At 39.0% G+C, this 19954-nt stretch overlaps 1 protein-coding gene across 1 annotated transcript; it reads right to left on the bottom strand.

Annotated features, from left to right (window-relative positions):
• Positions 1 to 1964: 1964 nt before the first annotated feature.
• mtnr1c (melatonin receptor 1C) lies at positions 1965 to 19302 on the bottom strand. Its single transcript, XM_058063843.2, has 2 exons — positions 18645 to 19302; positions 1965 to 3294 (listed from the first exon to the last, which is right to left on the bottom strand). Exons 1-2 carry the CDS (start codon positions 18838 to 18840, stop codon positions 2429 to 2431), a joined length of 1062 nt encoding a protein of 353 aa, XP_057919826.2. The 5' UTR covers positions 18841 to 19302; the 3' UTR covers positions 1965 to 2428.
• Positions 19303 to 19954: the final 652 nt, after the last annotated feature.

The following is a 19954-nucleotide window of genomic DNA, read 5'->3' on the forward strand; positions in this document are numbered from 1 at the left end:
TTTGTATAAAGCATCTGTTCTGTTATTTCTTTTAATGTGTTTGAGGGCAACGCCCTGTGGAATTCAATTCGCAACGCACACAGCTGTTAACAGCCTGATAAAAGCTGTGTTAAAATCAAATTACGACATTGAAAAATTCCAGTTTTTACTTACAGCCGTGTCACTTTAAGCTCCAAGTCTATTGCTTTTTGTTCGTTTATTTTAATGAATTGGAGCCACAGTCACACACGGTCCAAGTGCATCAAAGTGATTCATAATGAAAGCTACATTCCTTGTGGAAAGAAGGATTACACTTCGTATTTATACACATTGAAGATGAAATAATGCAGAAGCTGGCGGCACGGTGGACTAGTGGTTAGCGCGCAGGCCTCACAGCTAGAAAACCTGGGTTCAATTCTACCCTCGGTCATCTCTGAGTGGAGTTTGCGTGTTCTCCCTGTGCATGCGTGGGTTTTCTACGGAGTACCCGGAGTTTCCTCCCACATTCCAAAAACATGCTAGGTATGAATGTGAGTGTGAATGGTTGTTTGTCTATATGTGCCCTGTGATTGACTGGCGACCAGTCCATGGTGTACGCCGCCTCTCGCCCAAAGACAGCTGGGATAGGCTCCAGCACCTCCGCGACCCTTGTAAGGAAAAAGCGGTAGAAATTGAATGAATAATAAATGTTTAAAAACCAGAAAAATTTTAATTTAATTTAATTTAATTTAATTAAATTTAATTTAATTTAATTTAATTTAATTTAATTTAATTTAATTTAATTTAATTTAATTTAATTTAATTTAATTTAATTTAATTTAAAATATGATATTATATGCATTTTTAATCTTTATACCTTTTAAATACATTTATTTAACATTATTAGAGCCCTCTGGGCATGACCTAACAACCCTATAGTTATATTTACGCTTGTATTAGCCAATGTAATAATAGAAAATAAGTATTTTAAGATATAATATAGACTCACAGGGTTCCCTGGTGTTGTTCGCAATTATTTACTTTCAGTTCTGTACAGTACTTTCTACATAAATGTAACATTAATAACACTGTAGAGTATTAGATATCATCTTTGAATACCTTTTCAAAATGCTTGCTTAATTTAGGCAATTTAACATTAACATATTTTTAACATTACCTGATAGTGATGCATGTAGTTTTTAAAGTTAAGAACAAAATATGGTTTCTTGCATGGTTCCCAAACTTTTTGGACCCACGGCTAAAAGAAAATAGCTTTAATAGCGTTGGAATATCCTGGAATGTTCAGTGTTCAATATAGGTTAATTTTCCAAATTGTCCATAGGTATGAATGTGAGTGTGAATGGTTGTTTGTCTATATGTGCCCTGTGATTGGCTGGCGACCAGTCCAGGGTGTACCCCGCCTCTCGCCCGAAGACAGCTGGGATAGGCTCCAGCACCCCCCAGGACCCTCGTGAGGAAAAAGCAGGAGAAAATGAATGAATGAATGAATGAATAATAAATGTTTCAAAACCAGAAAAAATTTAATTTAATTTAATTTAATTTAATTTAATTTAATTTAATTTAATTTAATTTAATTTAAATTTAATTTAATTTAATTTAATTTAATTTAATTTAATTTAATTTAATTTAATTTAATTTAATTTAATTTAATTTAATTTAATTTAATTTAAAATCAAATATGATATTATATGCATTTTTAATCTTTATACCTTTTAAATACATTTATTTAACATGGAAAACAGGAAAAGCGGTAGAAAATGAATGAATGAATAATGCAGCAGCATTACAATCAGTCTTTTCCAGACTTTCAATATTCTTGGCCGCTAAATTCCAAGTAAGTGCATAATCCCCGGGATCTGAGCTCACTCGTTGAGTGAAAAAGGCTTCAGCTTGAATCCCGCATTTGAAGACGGATTGGGCGTTTTTTTTTCATCGCTAATGCTACATTTAAAAGATCAAAACAGTGGAATAAAAAAAAACACACTTTTTATTTGTTTTGCATCGGATCAGAATGCATCTGACTGAAGCGCAGTGAGCACGCATGTGATGCGACCATGCTGGGATACGCTTTCGAAAAGCCACAAAACAGACATATTGTGCCTGAGACTTTGGGGAAATTACCCCCACACAGCTGACTGCTTTTCTAAAGCCAAATAGTTTTTTTGGTGAAAACATGATTTGTCTCAGTGTGTTTTAAATTCATTGTTGACGGGAGTACAGCTGGGGTTGTGTATTTCATGGCGAATAACTGATGTGCATGACTTTTCTGAAGGAAATATTGTTAGCGGCGGTAGCATAAGCATCTCCAAATGTGATTACATTGCAATGCAAATGCTCCAGACTTGGCTGCGTGTAGTCAGTTTCAGCTCCTTGGGTGTATTCCGTTTAAACCGGGAATTGACATCAAGTTTAAAGGCACAACATTCCTGAGAAATGCATAACATTTATGCTATACATTTATCTCGGCTACATTATTGTTTGTTACAGCTGCTGAGGGTTTACTCTTCAGGCCCTCTGTGGCACACTTGGAGGTCTCCACCAGGAACAAACGTGGAACGCACACAGCAACGAGGATCGTCTTGTATTCTTTGCGAAAGTTTTGGTTAAGGAGGCCATATATGATGGCGTTGAGGCAGCTGTTGAAGTACGCCATGAAGTAGCTGGTGACAAAAAGCCACTGTGGTATGTTCGGCGCAACTTTCTCAGGGTTTATCGCCACCGCCAGGCCGATCAAGTTCAACGGCGCCCAGCAGACGGCAAACAACACAAACACCATAAACATAGTCAGGAAGTTCCTTACGTCGCTGGGTTTTAGTTTGGTTCGTTGTTCTGGTTTCACGCGATGTTTGACTTGGATCACTCTTACCCATATCCTCAAGTAGCAGTAAGACACCACCAGAAGCGGGATCAGAAAATGGATAACGACGACGGAGATGGTGTAGTATGAGCTAACAGTTTGGGCAAAAGTGCAAGAATAGATACGAGGATCGTACTGCAGCGAGCCAACAAAGAAATTGGGCACGGTGGCGATAGCGGTGAAGACCCAAGTGAGGCCCAAGTAGCAGCACGTGTTCCTGAGGCTGAACACGCGGTCATACTGCAGGCTATGGCAGATGTAGCAGTAGCGATTGATGGCGATGGCCATGATGTTGAAGATGGAGCCGATGACGCTGATTCCCATGATGAAGCCGCTCGCTTGGCAGTGCAGGTCACCCATGGTCCAGTCGTTGTGGAAGATGGCCGTCAGAACCAAAGGATAAGGGTACAGCGCCACCACCAGGTCTGCCACTGACAAACTCACCACAAAGATGTTCCCTGGAGAAACAGAGGTCAAAAATAAACCACTCCATTCAAAACAGATGCCGTTTTATGCCCTGGGCTTTTTTTTTTAACAAAGTCCAAAAAGGTTCTATCTGTGGTTCCTTTCCTCGTGTATTCACTCCAGAGTGAAAATCTTTTCCTACCGCAGCCTCCTGGAAAGAGGCACGGTGGCCTGGGGATGAATCCTACAAGCGACTGCCACCTTGACTCATAAATAAGACAGTTTGTTTGGCCTTCTGGGAATTCTTTTGGCCTAAAAAATGTCAGTGCTGCTCCCTCAAAACATTTCTTAAAGTCTTTACAGTACATCCAGAATGCTGCTGCTCGAGTCCTGACTAGAACCAGGAAATATAACCACATAAGACCATGACTCGGGTCTTTGTGTCACTCAGAGAATAGAAATCGGTGCCTTGCACCAAAGTACATCTGACATGTTAAAGCCACATAAACCATCTCAAGCGCTGAGAAGTTCCGGTAGTGGTCTTCTGCAGTTGTGCAGCATCAGGACCAAACACAGTGGCCGAGGCTTGGTTTGAATTTTATGCTGCAAAAATCTGGAACATCTTCTTCCAGAAGATGTGCAACAATATACTCAACTTTGGTAATGTTCAAATCCATTAACAATGTCCTGGTCCAATGCCAGTTTCTGGTGGTTTGGTACAGTTTTGCTGCATTCAGGGTCCGTCCTTGTCTTATAAGACAGGAGCTTTTTTATGTCAGGAGTTAGTTATTCAGTTATTATCCCTAAGAATTAATTTTGAAAGTGATTAATTCTTGAAAGTGTTATAGTTCTTGGTCTGGTTCTATATTTTGGTCTCGGTTTAAGTGGTCCTGGCTTCATTCATTCCTTCATTTTCTACCGCTTATCCCAGCTGTCTTCGGGCAAGAGGCAGGGTACACCCTGGACTGGTCGCCAGCCAATCACAGGGCACATATAGACAAACAACCATTCACACTCACATTCATACCTATGGACAATTTGGTGTCGCCAATTAACCTAGCATGTTTTTGGAATGTGGGAGGAAACCGGAGTACCCGGAGAAAACCCACGCATGTACGGGGAGAACATGCAAACTCCACACAGAAATAGCAGAGGGTGGAATTGAACCCGGGTCTCCTAGCTGTGTGGCCTGCGAGTTAACCACCGACCGTGCAGCCATCAGTTTCATATCCATCCTCACGAGGATCACTGCACGGTCCCAGCTGTCTTCCGGTGAGAGGCGGGGTACACCCTGGACTGGTGGCCAGCCAATCACAGGGCACATATAGACAAACAACCATTCACACTCACATTCATACCTATGGACAATTTGGTGTCGCTAATTAACCTAGCATGTTTTTGGAATGTGGGAGGAAACCGGAGTACCCGGAGAAAACCCATGCATGCATGGGGAGAACATGCAAACTCCACACAGAAAGGGCAGAGGGTGGAATTGAACCCTGGTGTTCTCGCTGCGAGGTCTGCGCGCTAACCACTAGACCGCTGTGCCGCCCCTATTGTAGTCATAATAACATAAAATAAAACATTAATTTGGAATGTGGGAGGAAACCGAAAAAAAAACCCACGCAAGGGGAGAACATTCAAACTCCACACAGAGATGCAGTGAGGAATCGAACCCCGGTTTCCTAGCTGTGTGACTTGTGCACTAACCACTCACAACCGTGCGAACAGTGTACTTCTTGTTTTGTCTCCAAATGCGTCTTCTATGTGTATTTTCATTCTTTTCATGCTTGAAAATTCCAATAATATGTCATATTTGCTTAAATATGCATATTTTTGGACTGATAATATAGCTTAGTTAGTTAGTTAGTGATAACTAACTGCAGAATACACATCTTATTTCCACAAAGGGCGTGTTCTGCAACTTTTAAACACCATCATATTTACAATTTACTGAGGTTATTTGCAGAAAAGGAGCAAACAAATCATAAAGCAGACGCTGATATATTTAGTTATCTTAATAAGGGTGGCTTAATGCTAATGCTTTTGCAATACAGCCAAAGTAGATTCAATTGGGGCTCCACTGGCGAAGCCTCTTTGTTATCTGACACAGCGTTACAATTTGATTTCTATTTTATCTTCCTGACCCAGTACAGCTACACTGTAACAACATCAGACGTCATTTTCTGTGATTCATGCCCTCTGAGAAGATCCAGTGTCACGCAACCGTCAGCTTTGACCTGAGGAGGGACGGATAATAATAACGCTCTTTCTCTACAACCACAAAAATCACAATTTTGATTCTGGTTTTATTATGTGTATTATTATGTTTCCAATATAATATCATCACAATGTATAAACATAAATATTCTCCATCGAGAAGGGTTGCCCTTAATGTGCAATTACTGGACTTAACAGATGTGTGCTGCATGCTGGCAAATGACAAATTGAGTTAGTTTTGGTTGTGGAGACACGTATTGTTTAGTAATCTAGCCAGCTGCTTGGAAGTCAGCCACGGTATATGAATTATTATTATTATCAAAGACCAGAAGAAATGTTAAATAAATATCTCTTAATAGCTTAAATTGATTCATTTTGTTTTCTTGAGTTGCTGATATTCAGACAGTGGTCAGGTGACACCTGTGAGGATTGTAGATGACAACATGTCAAGGTCAATCTCCATCTAATAAACCTAAACAACTGGAAAAATAATAAACATATATAAATAAATAGGTGCTTGATAGCGTCCATCACTAGTCTGACCCCAGCAACCCATAGAAAAGTGTATTAGCTACAAAATAAAGCAAGATATCTCATCATTGCGGGTCACAGCTAGGAGACCAGGGTTCAATTCCACCCTCGGACATCTCTGTGTAGAGTTTGCATGTTCTCCCCGTGCATGCGTGGGTTTTTTCCGGGTACTCCGGTTTCCTCCCACATTCCAAAAACATGCTAGGTTAATTGGCGACTCCAAATTGTCCATAGGTATGAATGTGAGTGTGAATGGTTGTTTGTCTATACTATGTGCCCTGTGATTGGCTGGAGACCAGTCCAGGGTGTACCCCGCCTCTCGCCTAAGGACAGCTGGGATAGGCTCCAGCACCCCTGTGACCCTCGTGAGGAAAAAGCGGTAGAAAATGAATGAATGAATAATAAAAAAACAGAAAATGTTAATTTAATTTAATTTAATTTAATTTAATTTAATTTAATTTAATTTAATTTAATTTAATTTAATTTAAAATATTATATTATATGCATTTTTAATCTTTATACCTTTTAAATACATTACTTAATATTATTAGAGCCCTCTGGGAATGACCTAACAACCCTATAGTTATATTTACGCTTGTATTAGCCAATGTAATAATAGAAAATAAGTATTTTAAGATATAATATAGACTCACAGGGCTCCCGGGTGTTGTTGCAATTTTTTACTTCCAGTTTTGTACAGTGCTTTCTTTCATTAATAACACTGTAGAGTATTAGATATCATCGTCTTGTTCAAAATGCTTGCTCCGGTTTCCTCCCACATTCCAAAAACATGCTAGGTTAATTGGCGACTCCAAATTGTCCATAGGTATGAATGTGAGTGTGAATGGTTGTTTGTCTATATGTGCCCTGTGATTGGCTGGCCACCAGTCCAGGGTGTACCCCGCCTCTCGTCCAAAGACAGCTGGGATAGGCTCCAGCACCCCGCGACCCTTGTGGTAGAAAATGAATGAATGAATGACTACAATATTGTAAAGGCTCAAGTTAATCTCTACAGGGCTCTAATAATGTTCAAACCTTTATTTACAAGGTCATAAACAGGTTTGTGAAAATATTTTATTTATAAATAAGGAATCCTACTTTGTGGAGCTTCACTTATCAAGGTCGGTTCTGGAAGCAATTAGTCACAATAAATGAGGGATTACTGTATGCAATAAATAAATGTATGCATTCAAGCTGCTATTTTATGGTCTTTAAAATATTTATTAGTATTTTTTTCAATTTAATTTCCATGCATGTTTGTGCGTTTCACAGCTATTTGTAGAGCACCAGTAAAAACAGCAGAGGTCGTCTCTCAGGCTTGTTGAGATAAAAATAAAAGCATTTGTACTCTGTTCCCGAGTCAGCTCAGTGGGGCAAATCTGTCACTTTGTATTTGTGATGCTAACCTCGCTATGTGCATTTGTCATTGTGCAGAGGTTTGATTGCCGGCTGATGCTGGTGCGGGCCAGCATTAGCGTCTGCACAGGCTGGCGAGCTGCAGCCTGAACTCTCGCTGGCTGAACCATCTCTCCTCCTTATCGTCAAGAGGATGAGGTAAGCACTAACGGCGAGGAGGATTGCTAAGAAGCGGCCTAGGCAACTGTTTTTATTTAGCTGACATACATTATTGAAAACACAGAATGAACTCTTACTTTAGGTGTTTAATTAACCGGTTGGGGTTCTTATGTTTGCAGAACACCTTCATCCCACTGACTACTATTATTTCACAACCCCGATATATGTATTATATACAGTATATGTATATATATATAGATACACACACATATAAATATTAATACAGTGATAAAACATAATATTCTAGGCACACAAGGTCCAGATAATAACAATAATAATTGTTGTGGCGGTCATCCATGTTAAGTTGAAACAGAACTCGGAACCCCTGACATCATTTCCTGTCCATGCCTCACTCGGGTACCCGAGGGGAACACATTTATTGTAACACACACAAGCAAAAATTCATTCATTCATTCATTTTCTACCGCTTTTTCCTCACGAGGGTCGCGGGGGGTGCTGAGAGGCGGGGTACACCCTGGACTGGTCGCCAGCCAATCACAGGGCACATATAGACAAACAACCATTCACACTCACATTCATACCTATGGACAATTTGGAGTGGCCAATAAAAAAAAAAGCATAATAACTAGGGATGTCAGTAAATTCAAATACTTAATCTTAATTAATTAATAACATTTAAAATCAATAGTTAACCCAGAATCAATCACAATTAATCGTAAAATTAATCGTAGAAATAACTTTTATCTATAATAATAAGTAGGAAACCGGAATACCCGGAGAAAACCCACACATGCACAGGGAGAACATGCAAACTCCACACAGAGATAGCCGAGGGTGGAATTGAACCCTGGTCTCCTAGCTGTGACGTCTGCGCGCTAACCACTCGACCATAGTGCCACACAAGCAAAAATTATTTAAGTAATCCCTTGTTTATTGCGTTTAATTGTTTCCAGAACCGCCCTTTTTGTGAATGTTTAATTGGCTCTAATTATGTTAAAAAAATAATAACTCCAAAAATATCTGTATATAAGTAAGGAATCCTATAGCTACTAAATGAACTAACTGTGTCAGGTTATTCCACTCGGTTTCACACATACCCGACATATGATAATTAGAACCAAAAGGTCACATGGAGATTTTTTTTCAATCAACTTCCACCCTTCCCTTGCGTCCCCACCAGCTGTCTCTTCTTGCAGGGTAATTAGTCTGTGTGTACATACTAAATATTTCCTTTTTTGTTTTTTTACCGAACGTATAGTAAGTGGATATTTGCATATTCAATGTGCTCCTATAGCATTGCAGTGTATATTATAATGGAATCCAAATAAGGGACCCTTATTTTGGCCACCAAGGAGGCGCTCCGTGTCATAAACAGTATTTCTGATAATACATAAAGCAAAACAACACAACAGGGAACCATTCTAAGTCCGTATGATATGTTTGTCACCAGTGTACAAAAGAGTCACAGTACATCCCAAAACATAAAGTGACTCACTCCTTTCCTTCGGGTCTACAAGGCTGCACGCAAGTATAAAAATAAATTCTATATGTCGGCCATATTTATGGTACATTGTGTCAGTCATGTAAAATATCAGCGTGACCAACACAAATAATAATACACCGCAAAGGGAAGATAAACAAAGCAAAAGACTTGCATGGCTGCACATGTGGATCTCCAGGGTTTTATATTCTTTCTGTGCACGTGAGCGTGCTCAATGTGTGAGCTACCTCTCAAGGAAAGACCTTCAGAGCATAAAAAAAAACATTATGGGCATGCCTTTATGATTGAATGATACCACTATCCATTTCTCACACGTATCCCGCTCAGGGTCACATGTAGGGAGACGTCATGCTGCAGTTCACACATTTAATTCCAGCTATGTGGACCTCTACGTAACACCACAGAGTATCTGACTTGTTTAGTGTAAGGTCATAAAAATACATCCTAATAAATCATGTTGTTTCATGGTTGAATACGGATTTTTGTTAGTCATGCATATTAAGTTTTTTCTCCCAAATTAAGCATTTTCATGCATAAAAATGGCCAATAAAATACAAATATAAGGAATTATATTCATTCATTCATTTTCTACTGCTTTTTCCTCACAAGGGTTGCGGGGGGTGCTGGAGCCTATCCCAGCTGTTTTGGGGTGAGAGGCGGGGTTATAAGGAATTTAATATCATTCATTCATTTTCTACCGCTTTTTCCTCATGAGGGTCGCGGGGGTGCTGGAGCCTATCCCAGCTGTCTTCTACACCCTGGACTGGTCGCCAGCCAATCACAGGGCACATATAGACAAACAACCATTCACACTCACATTCATACCTATGGACAATTTGGAGTCGCCAATTAACCTAGCATGTTTTTGGAATGTGGGAGGAAACCGGAGTACCCGGAGAAAACCCACGCATGCACGGGGAGAACATGCAAACTCCACACAGAGATGGCCGAGGGTGGGAATTGAACCCTGGTCTCCTAGCTGTGAGGTCTGCGCGCTAACCACTAGACCGCCGTCTATATATGTAAATATGCAATTTGTTTGTCTATATGTGCCCTGTGATTGGCTGGCCACCTGTCCAGGGTGTACCCCGCCTCTCGCCCAAAGACAGCTGGGATAGGCTCCAGCACCCCCGCGACCCTCGTGAGGATAAGCGGGAGAAAATGAATGAATGTAACATTTACAGGGCTGAACAGTGTACAAGTGGTTAGCGCGCAGGCCCCACAGCTTGTAGACCCTAGTTCAATTCCACTCTTGACTCCAAATTATCCATAGGTATGAATGTGAGTGTGAATGGTTGTTTGTCTATATGTGCCCTGTGATTGGCTGGCGACCAGTCCAGGGTGTAGAAAATAGCTGGGATAGGCTCCAGCATACCCCAGTGTTCCTCGTGAGGATGGATGGTTATGCCTAAGAAGCCTATTTCAACCACAGGAAGAAAGAAAATATAGAAATATGACATAAAAGTAAAAAGTCACAATAAGTTCAAAAAGACAAAATGATGACATAAGGTGATAATTTTTAGATAAGAAAGCCATAATTATGAGATAAAAAGACAAAAAGTATGATACAAACTGCTGAAGGCACCAGTGAAGAAGGCGGGGCATGCCATTATCTTGTAATTGTGACATTTTATTTCATAATTATGACTTTTTTTAATCTCATACTTGATTTTTTTTTTATCTCATAGTTTAAACTTTTTATCTCATAATTATGACTTTAGGGAAGGGGTGACACAGAACAAGACAGAATGACACAGAACGACAATACAAGGACAGGCATGCCCATAACAATATATTGAAGACAGAAAAATTATTGCATTACTATTCAATTTATTGTTTGATCAATTAATTTATTATCATCCCAGCCTTAGTGTCCCCGAGACATTTCTTAGAGATCATAATATTTTGAGATCGTGTTACACCCGTAATATTAAGTAATACAAGTAAAGCGTGTCTTTTCATAACACAGCCATAACAGTAACTCTAGTAATGTTAAAAAAACATATTTGGAAGGTTGTATCAAACAGCAGCTGGAAATAATATTCTGGTGTGAAGTTATAGTGAGTTATGAGTCATTTGGCTTGTCGGTGCTATTTTTATAATTTCATATTAGACGTGTTGGGGTATGTATGGACAATTATTGTAGATGTGTTCATTTATGTAAAGATAGAGTAAATGAGTACAACCACCTTTTTATATCCGTCTTTTCTATTTTGCATTTGTATTGGAAAGGTCTGGGTGGGGGGGGCACATGACACTGTGGTACTGCCAACAGGGTGTTAACATTGCAGCGTCCCGGTGGGGTTAAACAAACTAAAAATACACTCACAAAAAAAGTGCTCATGATAGAAGGAGCAGATGGTGGAAAGAATGACTTGTACAGCTTGCACCTCCATGACAGGAGCACATGTGGATCGGGGGGTACGTTTGATGCCATGAAGTCTTGTACTGTATGGCAACTTATGAATAAAACCTCAAAACTGGGGTGTCCCTAAGGGGTGGTTAATTGAGTCATTGGACTGAGTGAGTCAAACCAGGCCGGGCGTCTCAAGCGGACAGGATGCATCCACAGGGAATATCACTTGGGTTGCGACATTAAGCTTTTTTTTTTTTTTTTTTTTTTTTTTTAGTGGAAGTTTGGATAATCGGATTAAATCACACCAGATAAGATGACGACAATTACATTTCTCCTGCATTCTGTCTTTCCTTTCACATAACTGTTAGGATTGATGTTAACATTAAGGGGACATGGACACCAGCTATTTCTCATAACACATGAAGTATCAATGGCAGCTTCCCTTCAGCTCAAATGTGTGTTTGTAGTTTGTGCTCATTATAATTTTTGTAGGCTTCATTTTTTCTCATAAACACCATTAAAATGAGACAGAGAAGCTGATACAGTAGACGCTGTCCACACAGCACTCGAACTACAATGACTGTAAACACTTTCTTTCAAAAGGTTATGAACATATTGCATTGTGAAATTTGACTTCTCCAACCTGCTGGAGCATGATATGAACAAACTCTATGTTTAGTTACATAGAAAACACTATTGTGGCTTTTTTTCTAATTTGGTGAATATGCCTCAATATGCCTCAAGCTATCAGGCTGTGCAGCTCAGACTTAATTGAATGCGCATGAAGTGACTGAATGTATGAATGTATGAATGGATGAATGGATGCACGGGGGAAACAATTACATTGAAAAGTTGCACGACTTTACACGCCAGCTGCAACTGAGAAGTGGGATTATTCATGCTGGAGCCTATCCCAGCTGTATTCAAACGAGAGGACTGGTCGCCAGCCAATCACAGGGCACATATAGACAAACAACCATTCACACTCACATTCATACCTATGGACAATTTGGAGTCGCTAATTAACCTAGCATGTTTTTGGAATGTGGGAAAACACACGCATGCACGGGGAGAACATGCAAACTCCACACAGAGATGGCCAAGGGTGGAATTGAACGAGGGTCGACAAGCTGTGATGCCTGCGCGCGAACCACTTTCACACCGTGCAACCCTGTAAATGTTACATTAATTTTCTACCACTTATCCTCATGAGGGTCGCAGGGGTGCTGGAGCCTATCCCAGCTGTCTTCGAGCGAGAGGCCGGGTACATCCCAGACTGGTGGCCAGCCAATCACAGGGCACATATAGACAAACAACCATTCACACTCACATTCATACCTATGGACAATTTGGAGTCGCTAATTAACCTAGCATGTTTTTGGAATGTGGGAGGAAACCGGAGTACCCGAAGAAAACCCACGCTTGCACGGGGAGAACATGCAAACTCCACACAGAGATGCCAATCAATACATACGGTCCACCATTCCCACCAATGGAAAATATAAAGTCTAAAATAAACCTAAACTTTTATGATGTTGGATTTGAGGAAGAAACCAGTAAAACCACTGGGAAAACACCAAACACCAGACACACAAGAGCATGTGGAGCTTTGTTCCAGGACTTGGCTTTCCTCTAAGACACTCACAATTAAACATTCATAAGAGACAGCAGAGGCTATAAAATGTTTCTTAAGAACAGAGCAAAGATTGTTGACAAAATTGTTGACTGTCGTACTATGACGCTGATTTGGGGATAAGATGGAGCGTACCATCAGGCATCTGCTGAGTTTCACACATGCCGATAAAATGTACTATAAACTAGCGTGTGACTGCTCTCATCAGTCAGACCCATTAGCGATGGCTGCTCTACATCTGCAATGGAAGCCATTCCCACAGCCCACTGACATGAATGCAACGCTTTTCATCGCTCTTGTCTGAGACCATCCGACTGTGTGATTTTTTTTATTGTTGTTGCAAAATCGATAATCAAATTGTTCCTGGTTACTTCTCGCCAAACTGCTTGTGGCCGCGGGAAAAACAGGAACACGGCGACTGTGTTATGTAATGTATTTCAAAAGGGTAAAAGCTCATTATTCCGAGCACTCTCTGACCTGACATACCGCCGCCTAGTTTTGGTGGGCTCATTAGCATCATTGTACGACTCTCTCTCGCAAGACTTTACCACTTCCACAGACGAGGGGCGGTTCGTAGAGTCTTGTTTTTAATCCATAGATGCATAACTTGGTCAAAAATGATCCTTTCAGGTTGTTTTCTTGAAATATCTTTGTAATTAACATTTTTTATAATTTCATATTCCAGGTATTCCTCAAAAAACATGTTTTTGACATCATAACGTTCACATTTTTAACTTATCTTTAAAACATTTTAAGATTTTTTTTGTTTTTGTGTTACTACCCCAACCTTCCATAAGTGGGTCACAAATGACCCGGTCAGGTTGTTTTCTTGAAATATCTTCGTAATGAAATTTTTTTATAATTTCATATTCCTGGTATTCCTCAAAAAACATGTTTTTGATATCATGCCGTTCACATTTTTAACTTATCTTTTATACATTTAAAAAAATTTTAGTTTTTGTATTACTACCCCAACCTTCCATAAGTGGGTCAAAAATGACCCGGTCTGGTTGTTTTCTTGAAATATCTTCATAATGAAAAAAAATTATAATTTCATATTCCAGGTATTTCTCAAAAAACATGTTTTTGACATCATGCCGTTCACATTTTTAACTTATCTTTTATACATTTTAAGAAATTTTTGTTTTTGTGTTACTACCCCAACCTTCCATAAGTGGGTCAAAAATGACCCGGTCAGGTTGTTTTCTTGAAATATCTTCCAAATGAAACATTTTTATCATTTCATATTTTAAGTATTTCTTCAAAAAACTTGTTTTTGACATCATGCCGTTCACATTTTTAACTTATCTTTTATACATTTTAAGAAATTTTAGTTTTTGTGTTACTACCCCAACCTTCCATAAGTGGGTCAAAATTGACCCGGTCAGGTTGTTTTCTTGAAATATCTTCATAATGAAAAATTTTTATCATTTCTTATTCCTGGTATTCCTCAAAAAACATGTTTTTTACATCATAACGTTCACATTTTTAACTTATCTTTAAAACATTTTAAGAAATTTTTGTTTTTGTGTTACTACCCCAACCTTCCATAAGTGGGTCAAAAATGACACTTTCAGGTTGTTTTCTTGAAATATCTTCATAATAATTGTTTTTTTATCATTTCATATTCCAGGTATTCCTCAAAAAACATGTTTTTGATGTCATGCCGTTCACATTTTTAACTTATCTTTAAAACATTTTAAGAAATTTTTGTTTTTGTGTTACTACCCCAACCTTCCATAAGTGGGTCAAAAATGACCCGGTCTGGTTGTTTTCTTGAAATATCTTCCAAATGAAACATTTTTATCATTTCATATTTTAAGTATTTCTTCAAAAAACTTGTTTTTGACATCATGCCGTTCACATTTTTTACTTATCTTTTATACATTTTAAGAAATTTTAGTTTTTGTGTTACTACCCCAACCTTCCATAAGTGGGTCAAAATTGACCCGGTCAGGTTGTTTTCTTGAAATATCTTCATAATGAAAAATTTTTATCATTTCTTATTCCTGGTATTCCTCAAAAAACATGTTTTTTACATCATAACGTTCACATTTTTAACTTATCTTTAAAACATTTTAAGAAATTTTTGGTTTTGTGAATAGAAAATAACACCCCTACAGTCACCTCTACAGTCATATTAACCAATATAGTCGACATAATAACAAAAATAATAATTTGTGCTCATGAGGGGAGATGAGAGGGTGGTGGACAGGAAGTGACATCGGGGAGTTCAAAGATGAATTTTAGCTTGACATGGGAAATTATTATTATTATTATTATGATTCTTATGTTATGTGTATTATTGTCTCTGAAGCCCGTCTACCAAGTCTGGTACTAAACATTACAGTAACATTACTGACACCTTGTGGTCAGTGTGGAATACTACATATAACCACAATTAAATGTGTCTTCTTAATGCTTATATTTATATTTAAGTTTATTTAGCCATTTTTATGATTGCAAATGTTTAAATATGCATTTTTTTACTAATACGGCATATTCGATTATAACGCTGCATGGTTGGAGTGAAGCTGCAAAATCTGAAGCATGAAGTGGGGCGGGTCGCCTGTACTAGAAGCGCTGCAGCCGAGGGACACACTTTGAAATGAAGATAGACTTTTGGGAATGGATGAATACAAAACTAGAATTTCAGTTGGAAATATAGGTCGGTTGTTTTTGATTGGAGTTTTTAGGCCAGCAGAGAAGGCCTTGCTGGCTTTGACCGCCTTGCCCACTAGTGTTGGGTTACACTGTGTTGTGTTACTATTTACATAGCTGACGCAGCTATTGTTATCCCATCTTTAGCCTCAGTGGCGGCAACACAATCCAGATCATGGCGAGCTAAAACTAGAATAAGCTGCCTGTGTAATCAATCATAATCTGAATACTTTATTTTTATGATGCCTGTCAATGGAAATAAAACAAACTGTGGCCGTCAATACCAAGATGTAACTACTTTCGAGTATCTAATAGCCTAATTGTTTATATGGAATTCAACACTTAAGATCCAAAAAAACCACCAAGGGACCGAAATAGGAAAGAAAAATCGCCTTCAAGCGACCGTAATAAACACCTTCCTCACCTTCACGCCACGCTTGGGATCCCTCAAGTGTATGACAGCATGATATGAGATTGTGTGTAGTGATGCAACAGTCCCTCACCTTGGCACCTCATGAGCCATCTACAGGTCCTCATATAGGGAGGGGTTTGATTTATCAGGGATGCGGAACCAAGGATAAAGCCAAATGGAGGGAAAGAGGGTGTTATTATTTATGGAGAGATGTGACAGACGACAGGCAAGGCTGTGGAAACTCCATCACACCTCGAGGGACTCACTTTAGATAAGAGCCAGTCCAGCGAAGCCGTCAAAGGCAACTTAAGTCATATTATGAGGCTTTTTAGGGTGCGCTGCAAGAATTCCAAATAATATTCAAGTACTAAGTTGAGGCAAAAACATTATATTATGTACACCAGGGGTCTCAAACATGCGGCCCGCGGGCCAAATGTGGCGCGCAGGACACTAGTTTGAGGCCCCTGCCTTGATATGAAAGTTTAATGTTAGTGCAAGTTTGATATGGATGCTGTATGGTATCATGTACCCGGAAAAAATTAGTACGTTTGATTAATGTTCATGTTAAAGGTTAAATAACTTAATAGTTATCCTCCCTATCCGTGTGGAAGTGGTAAGTTTTTGATATGGATGCTGTATGGTATCATGTACCCGGAAAAAATTATTACGTTTGTTTAATGTTCATGTTAAAGGTTAAATAACTGTTAATAGTTATCCTCCCTATCCGTGTGGAAGTGGTAAGTTTTTGATATGGATGCTGTATGGTATCATGTACCCGGAAAAAATTATTACGTTTGATTAATGTTCATGTTAAAGGTTAAATAACTGTTAATAGTTATCCTCTCTATCCGTGTGGAAGTGGTAAGTTTTTGATATGGATGCTGTATGGTATCATGTACCCGGAAAAAATTATTACGTTTGATTAATGTTCATGTTAAAGGTTAAATAACTGTGAATAGTTATCCTCCCTATCCATGTGGAAGTGGTAAGTTTTTGATATGGATGCTGTATGGTATCATGTACCCGGAAAAAATTATTACGTTTGATTAATGTTCATGTTAAAGGTTAAATAACTGTGAATAGTTATCCTCCCTATCCGTGTGGAAGTGGTAAGTTTTGGGCTATTTAAGTTTAAAGGAAATAACTTGAAGGCTACCGTTTAGGTCGCTAGCACTCGAGTTTGCGAGTTAGCATGTGTCTCGAGACGCTGCAGTTGCGCAATATGTTGTAAATAAAGAGTATAAATGTGACTATAGTCGTGTTTTGTCATGTCTACAGGGCTCTAATAATGCTTTGTTCATTTTAATCTGAAAAAAATAATTTGTCTACCCACCAACTATATGTGGTTTCTTAAGTTTTTATTATTTGCCGTTTTATTATTATTATATTTATTTATTACTGATTGATTTTCTTTATTCTTGATTTGTTTATTTATTTTTCATCTTATTTTGTGCATAAAAATAAAAATAAAATAAAAAAATTAAGAACAGCGGAATGTTTTATCAGAGCTTTTATTGTAGAAAATCGGAACCAAAGCACTGAAAAAGTTTGTATATTTTTCTGTTTTTAATAAATGCATTTTTTTTTTTAAACCTGAAATTGAGTGTGAGACCCCTGATGTGTACACAAGTCTTTGTACTTTCATTCATGCACGCATTGGAATGCATAACTAAATCCATTACATGTTTAGTGGTGTTGCTTTATGGTTGTGCATTCTTTGTTAATTTTATTATATGTGAAGCGGTTAGCATGTTGGCCACACAGTCAGGAGATATGGAATATCAGTGTGGGTTTTCTCGGGGTACTCAATCTTCCTCCCACGTTCCAGCAATATGCATGTTGGGTTAATTGGAGATAAGCGGATGGATTTGCATTCAGAGGATCGTCTACGATCCTGCATTCCGAGTTATTATTACTGATGGTATTAATCTTGTGTGTGCAGTCTGGTGGGACACAATATAGTTACCTCCAACCTTGTATTACTTGTCTATATTATTATATTATTTGTTATAACAAGATTTGTGATTGTGGGAGATACATTATGGTTGTCTTCCGAGTTCACAAACATGAGGTATGAATACAGGAAATACGATTCTTGTTATTTTCCACTACAGTTTTTCTTTCATAAAGTTGCAAATCATTTTTGTCATCCACGACTATTCCACCATCTCAACAAAAAAAAAAAAAAACATGGCCGAAATGTGACAAACCAAAATCTAAAAAAGCATCAAAAAAACCCAAATGAACTTTGTTGTATTAAAGCTTGAGTTTCTGTCCCTCTTTGTCACAAAGACTCATACTGCTTTGTAGACAAACCCCCACTCTGCTTTTGCACCAAAGCCTCCTCTTTGATACTGAGGTGCAGGCCCCTAAGATTACCGTAATAACCTGTACTTATGCTAATTCAAAAATAGCATCGCAAATCCTTGATTCAAAGGTTTAAAAATAATAATTCTTCAAGTGATGCATGTGTGTCAGTCAATAGAATATTAATAAAAAAAATGTTTATTTTTATAACTTAATCCAAAATGTGTGTTTTTTCCACTCTCTCACCTGCATTCCTGAGCTTTTTATTCCTGAACACGGACAGGATGACGAGCACGTTGCCGATTATGTCGACCACAATGGTGAAGATCAGCACGCTGGCCAGCGCAGTGGACAGTCCGGCAGAAGCGCTCAGCCCGGTTCCGCTCTCATTCCGGGACAAACAAGCAGCAGAGCCGTTCAGCTCTCCTCCCTCTGAATCCATCTCCCCTCAGGGTACGGCGACCATGGTGGCAATGTCTCTTCGTGTTTCAGCGGGTTAAGAAAAGAAAACAAGACTTAACCGGAGGGAGTTTGGAACTTCCATGTGGTGCGAATCCAAAAGCTGGTGCATCTTTTTAAAGCCATTCAAAGGAATAAGTTGATGAATGATGAGGTGAAGATACCGCCGGGGTGCCTTTTCTGGTGCCCGTGTGTGAGTTCTGGTTAGGGGAGCCCATGTGAGCTCGGCTCCGGTGCGTAATGGAAGGATGCGAGGCTCACTCATGCACACAGCAGTGAGTGTGAATCCCGTGTTGGCTTTTTTTTCTGGCATCAATAAAGGCTGCACTTGTGTTCATGTCTCAAAGCAGATGACTTGTGAGCGCATTTCTGCGTGTGCGCGCGGGTGCGTGCGCGCAATCCATGCTCCTCGCAGGTCTGTGAAGATGACATCCGGAAGAAGTAACTAAATGGAAAAGCGAGTCAAGTATGTGGTTTGAAAGCAATCCAGATATTATGAATGCTGTTTTTTTTTTTTTTTAGTGAGCGAAGTCACAGCACGGAGGAAGGAAATGGCGCCTTCGTGCGTCCAAAGGAGATTCTTACAGACGAAATTGAACTTTTCTGATTCATAATACAAATTCATACTGAAGAAATAACCAAATGTACATTAAATAAGCTGTTCAAAACACAAATTATGCTCACTTTTGACATCTATTAGTGGTGCCAGGCGAGTAATTTGCACCCGGATAGCAGGGGTCATGACCCCTGTAATAATAATAAAAATTTATGATCCTTCCATAATAAATATGCGAGTAATTAGGGTGAATTTATTCTAATTTGCTGTTTAATATAAAGATGATATGGATATCAAGGGCTGCACGGTGTAAAGTGGTTAGCACACAGACCTCACAGCTAAGAGACCCGGGTTAAATTCCACCCTCGGCCATCTCTATGTGGGGTTTAAATGTTCTCCCCGTGCATGCGTGGGTTTTCTCCGGGTACTCCGGTTTCCTCCCACATTCCAAAAAAACATGCTAGGTTAATTAGCGACTCCAAATTGTCCATAGGTATGAATGTGAGTGTGAATGGTTGTTTGTCTATATGTGCCCTGTGAT

Source organism: Doryrhamphus excisus, linkage group LG22 (genome assembly GCF_037039965.1).
Source record: "Doryrhamphus excisus strain RoL-2023G ecotype Guam linkage group LG22, RoL_Dexc_Guam_v1.1, whole genome shotgun sequence".
Classification (NCBI taxonomy): Eukaryota; Metazoa; Chordata; class Actinopteri; order Syngnathiformes; family Syngnathidae; genus Doryrhamphus; species Doryrhamphus excisus.

Coding starts and splice junctions, on each gene's coding strand:
- mtnr1c (XM_058063843.2), bottom strand. CDS start 18,840: ATGGATTCAGAGGGAGGAGAGCTGAACGGCTCTGCTGCTTGTTTGTCC. Junction 3,295..18,644: donor TAAAAAGCTCAGGAATGCAG/GTGAGAGAGTGG, acceptor CTGTTTCTCCAG/GGAACATCTTTGTGGTGAGT.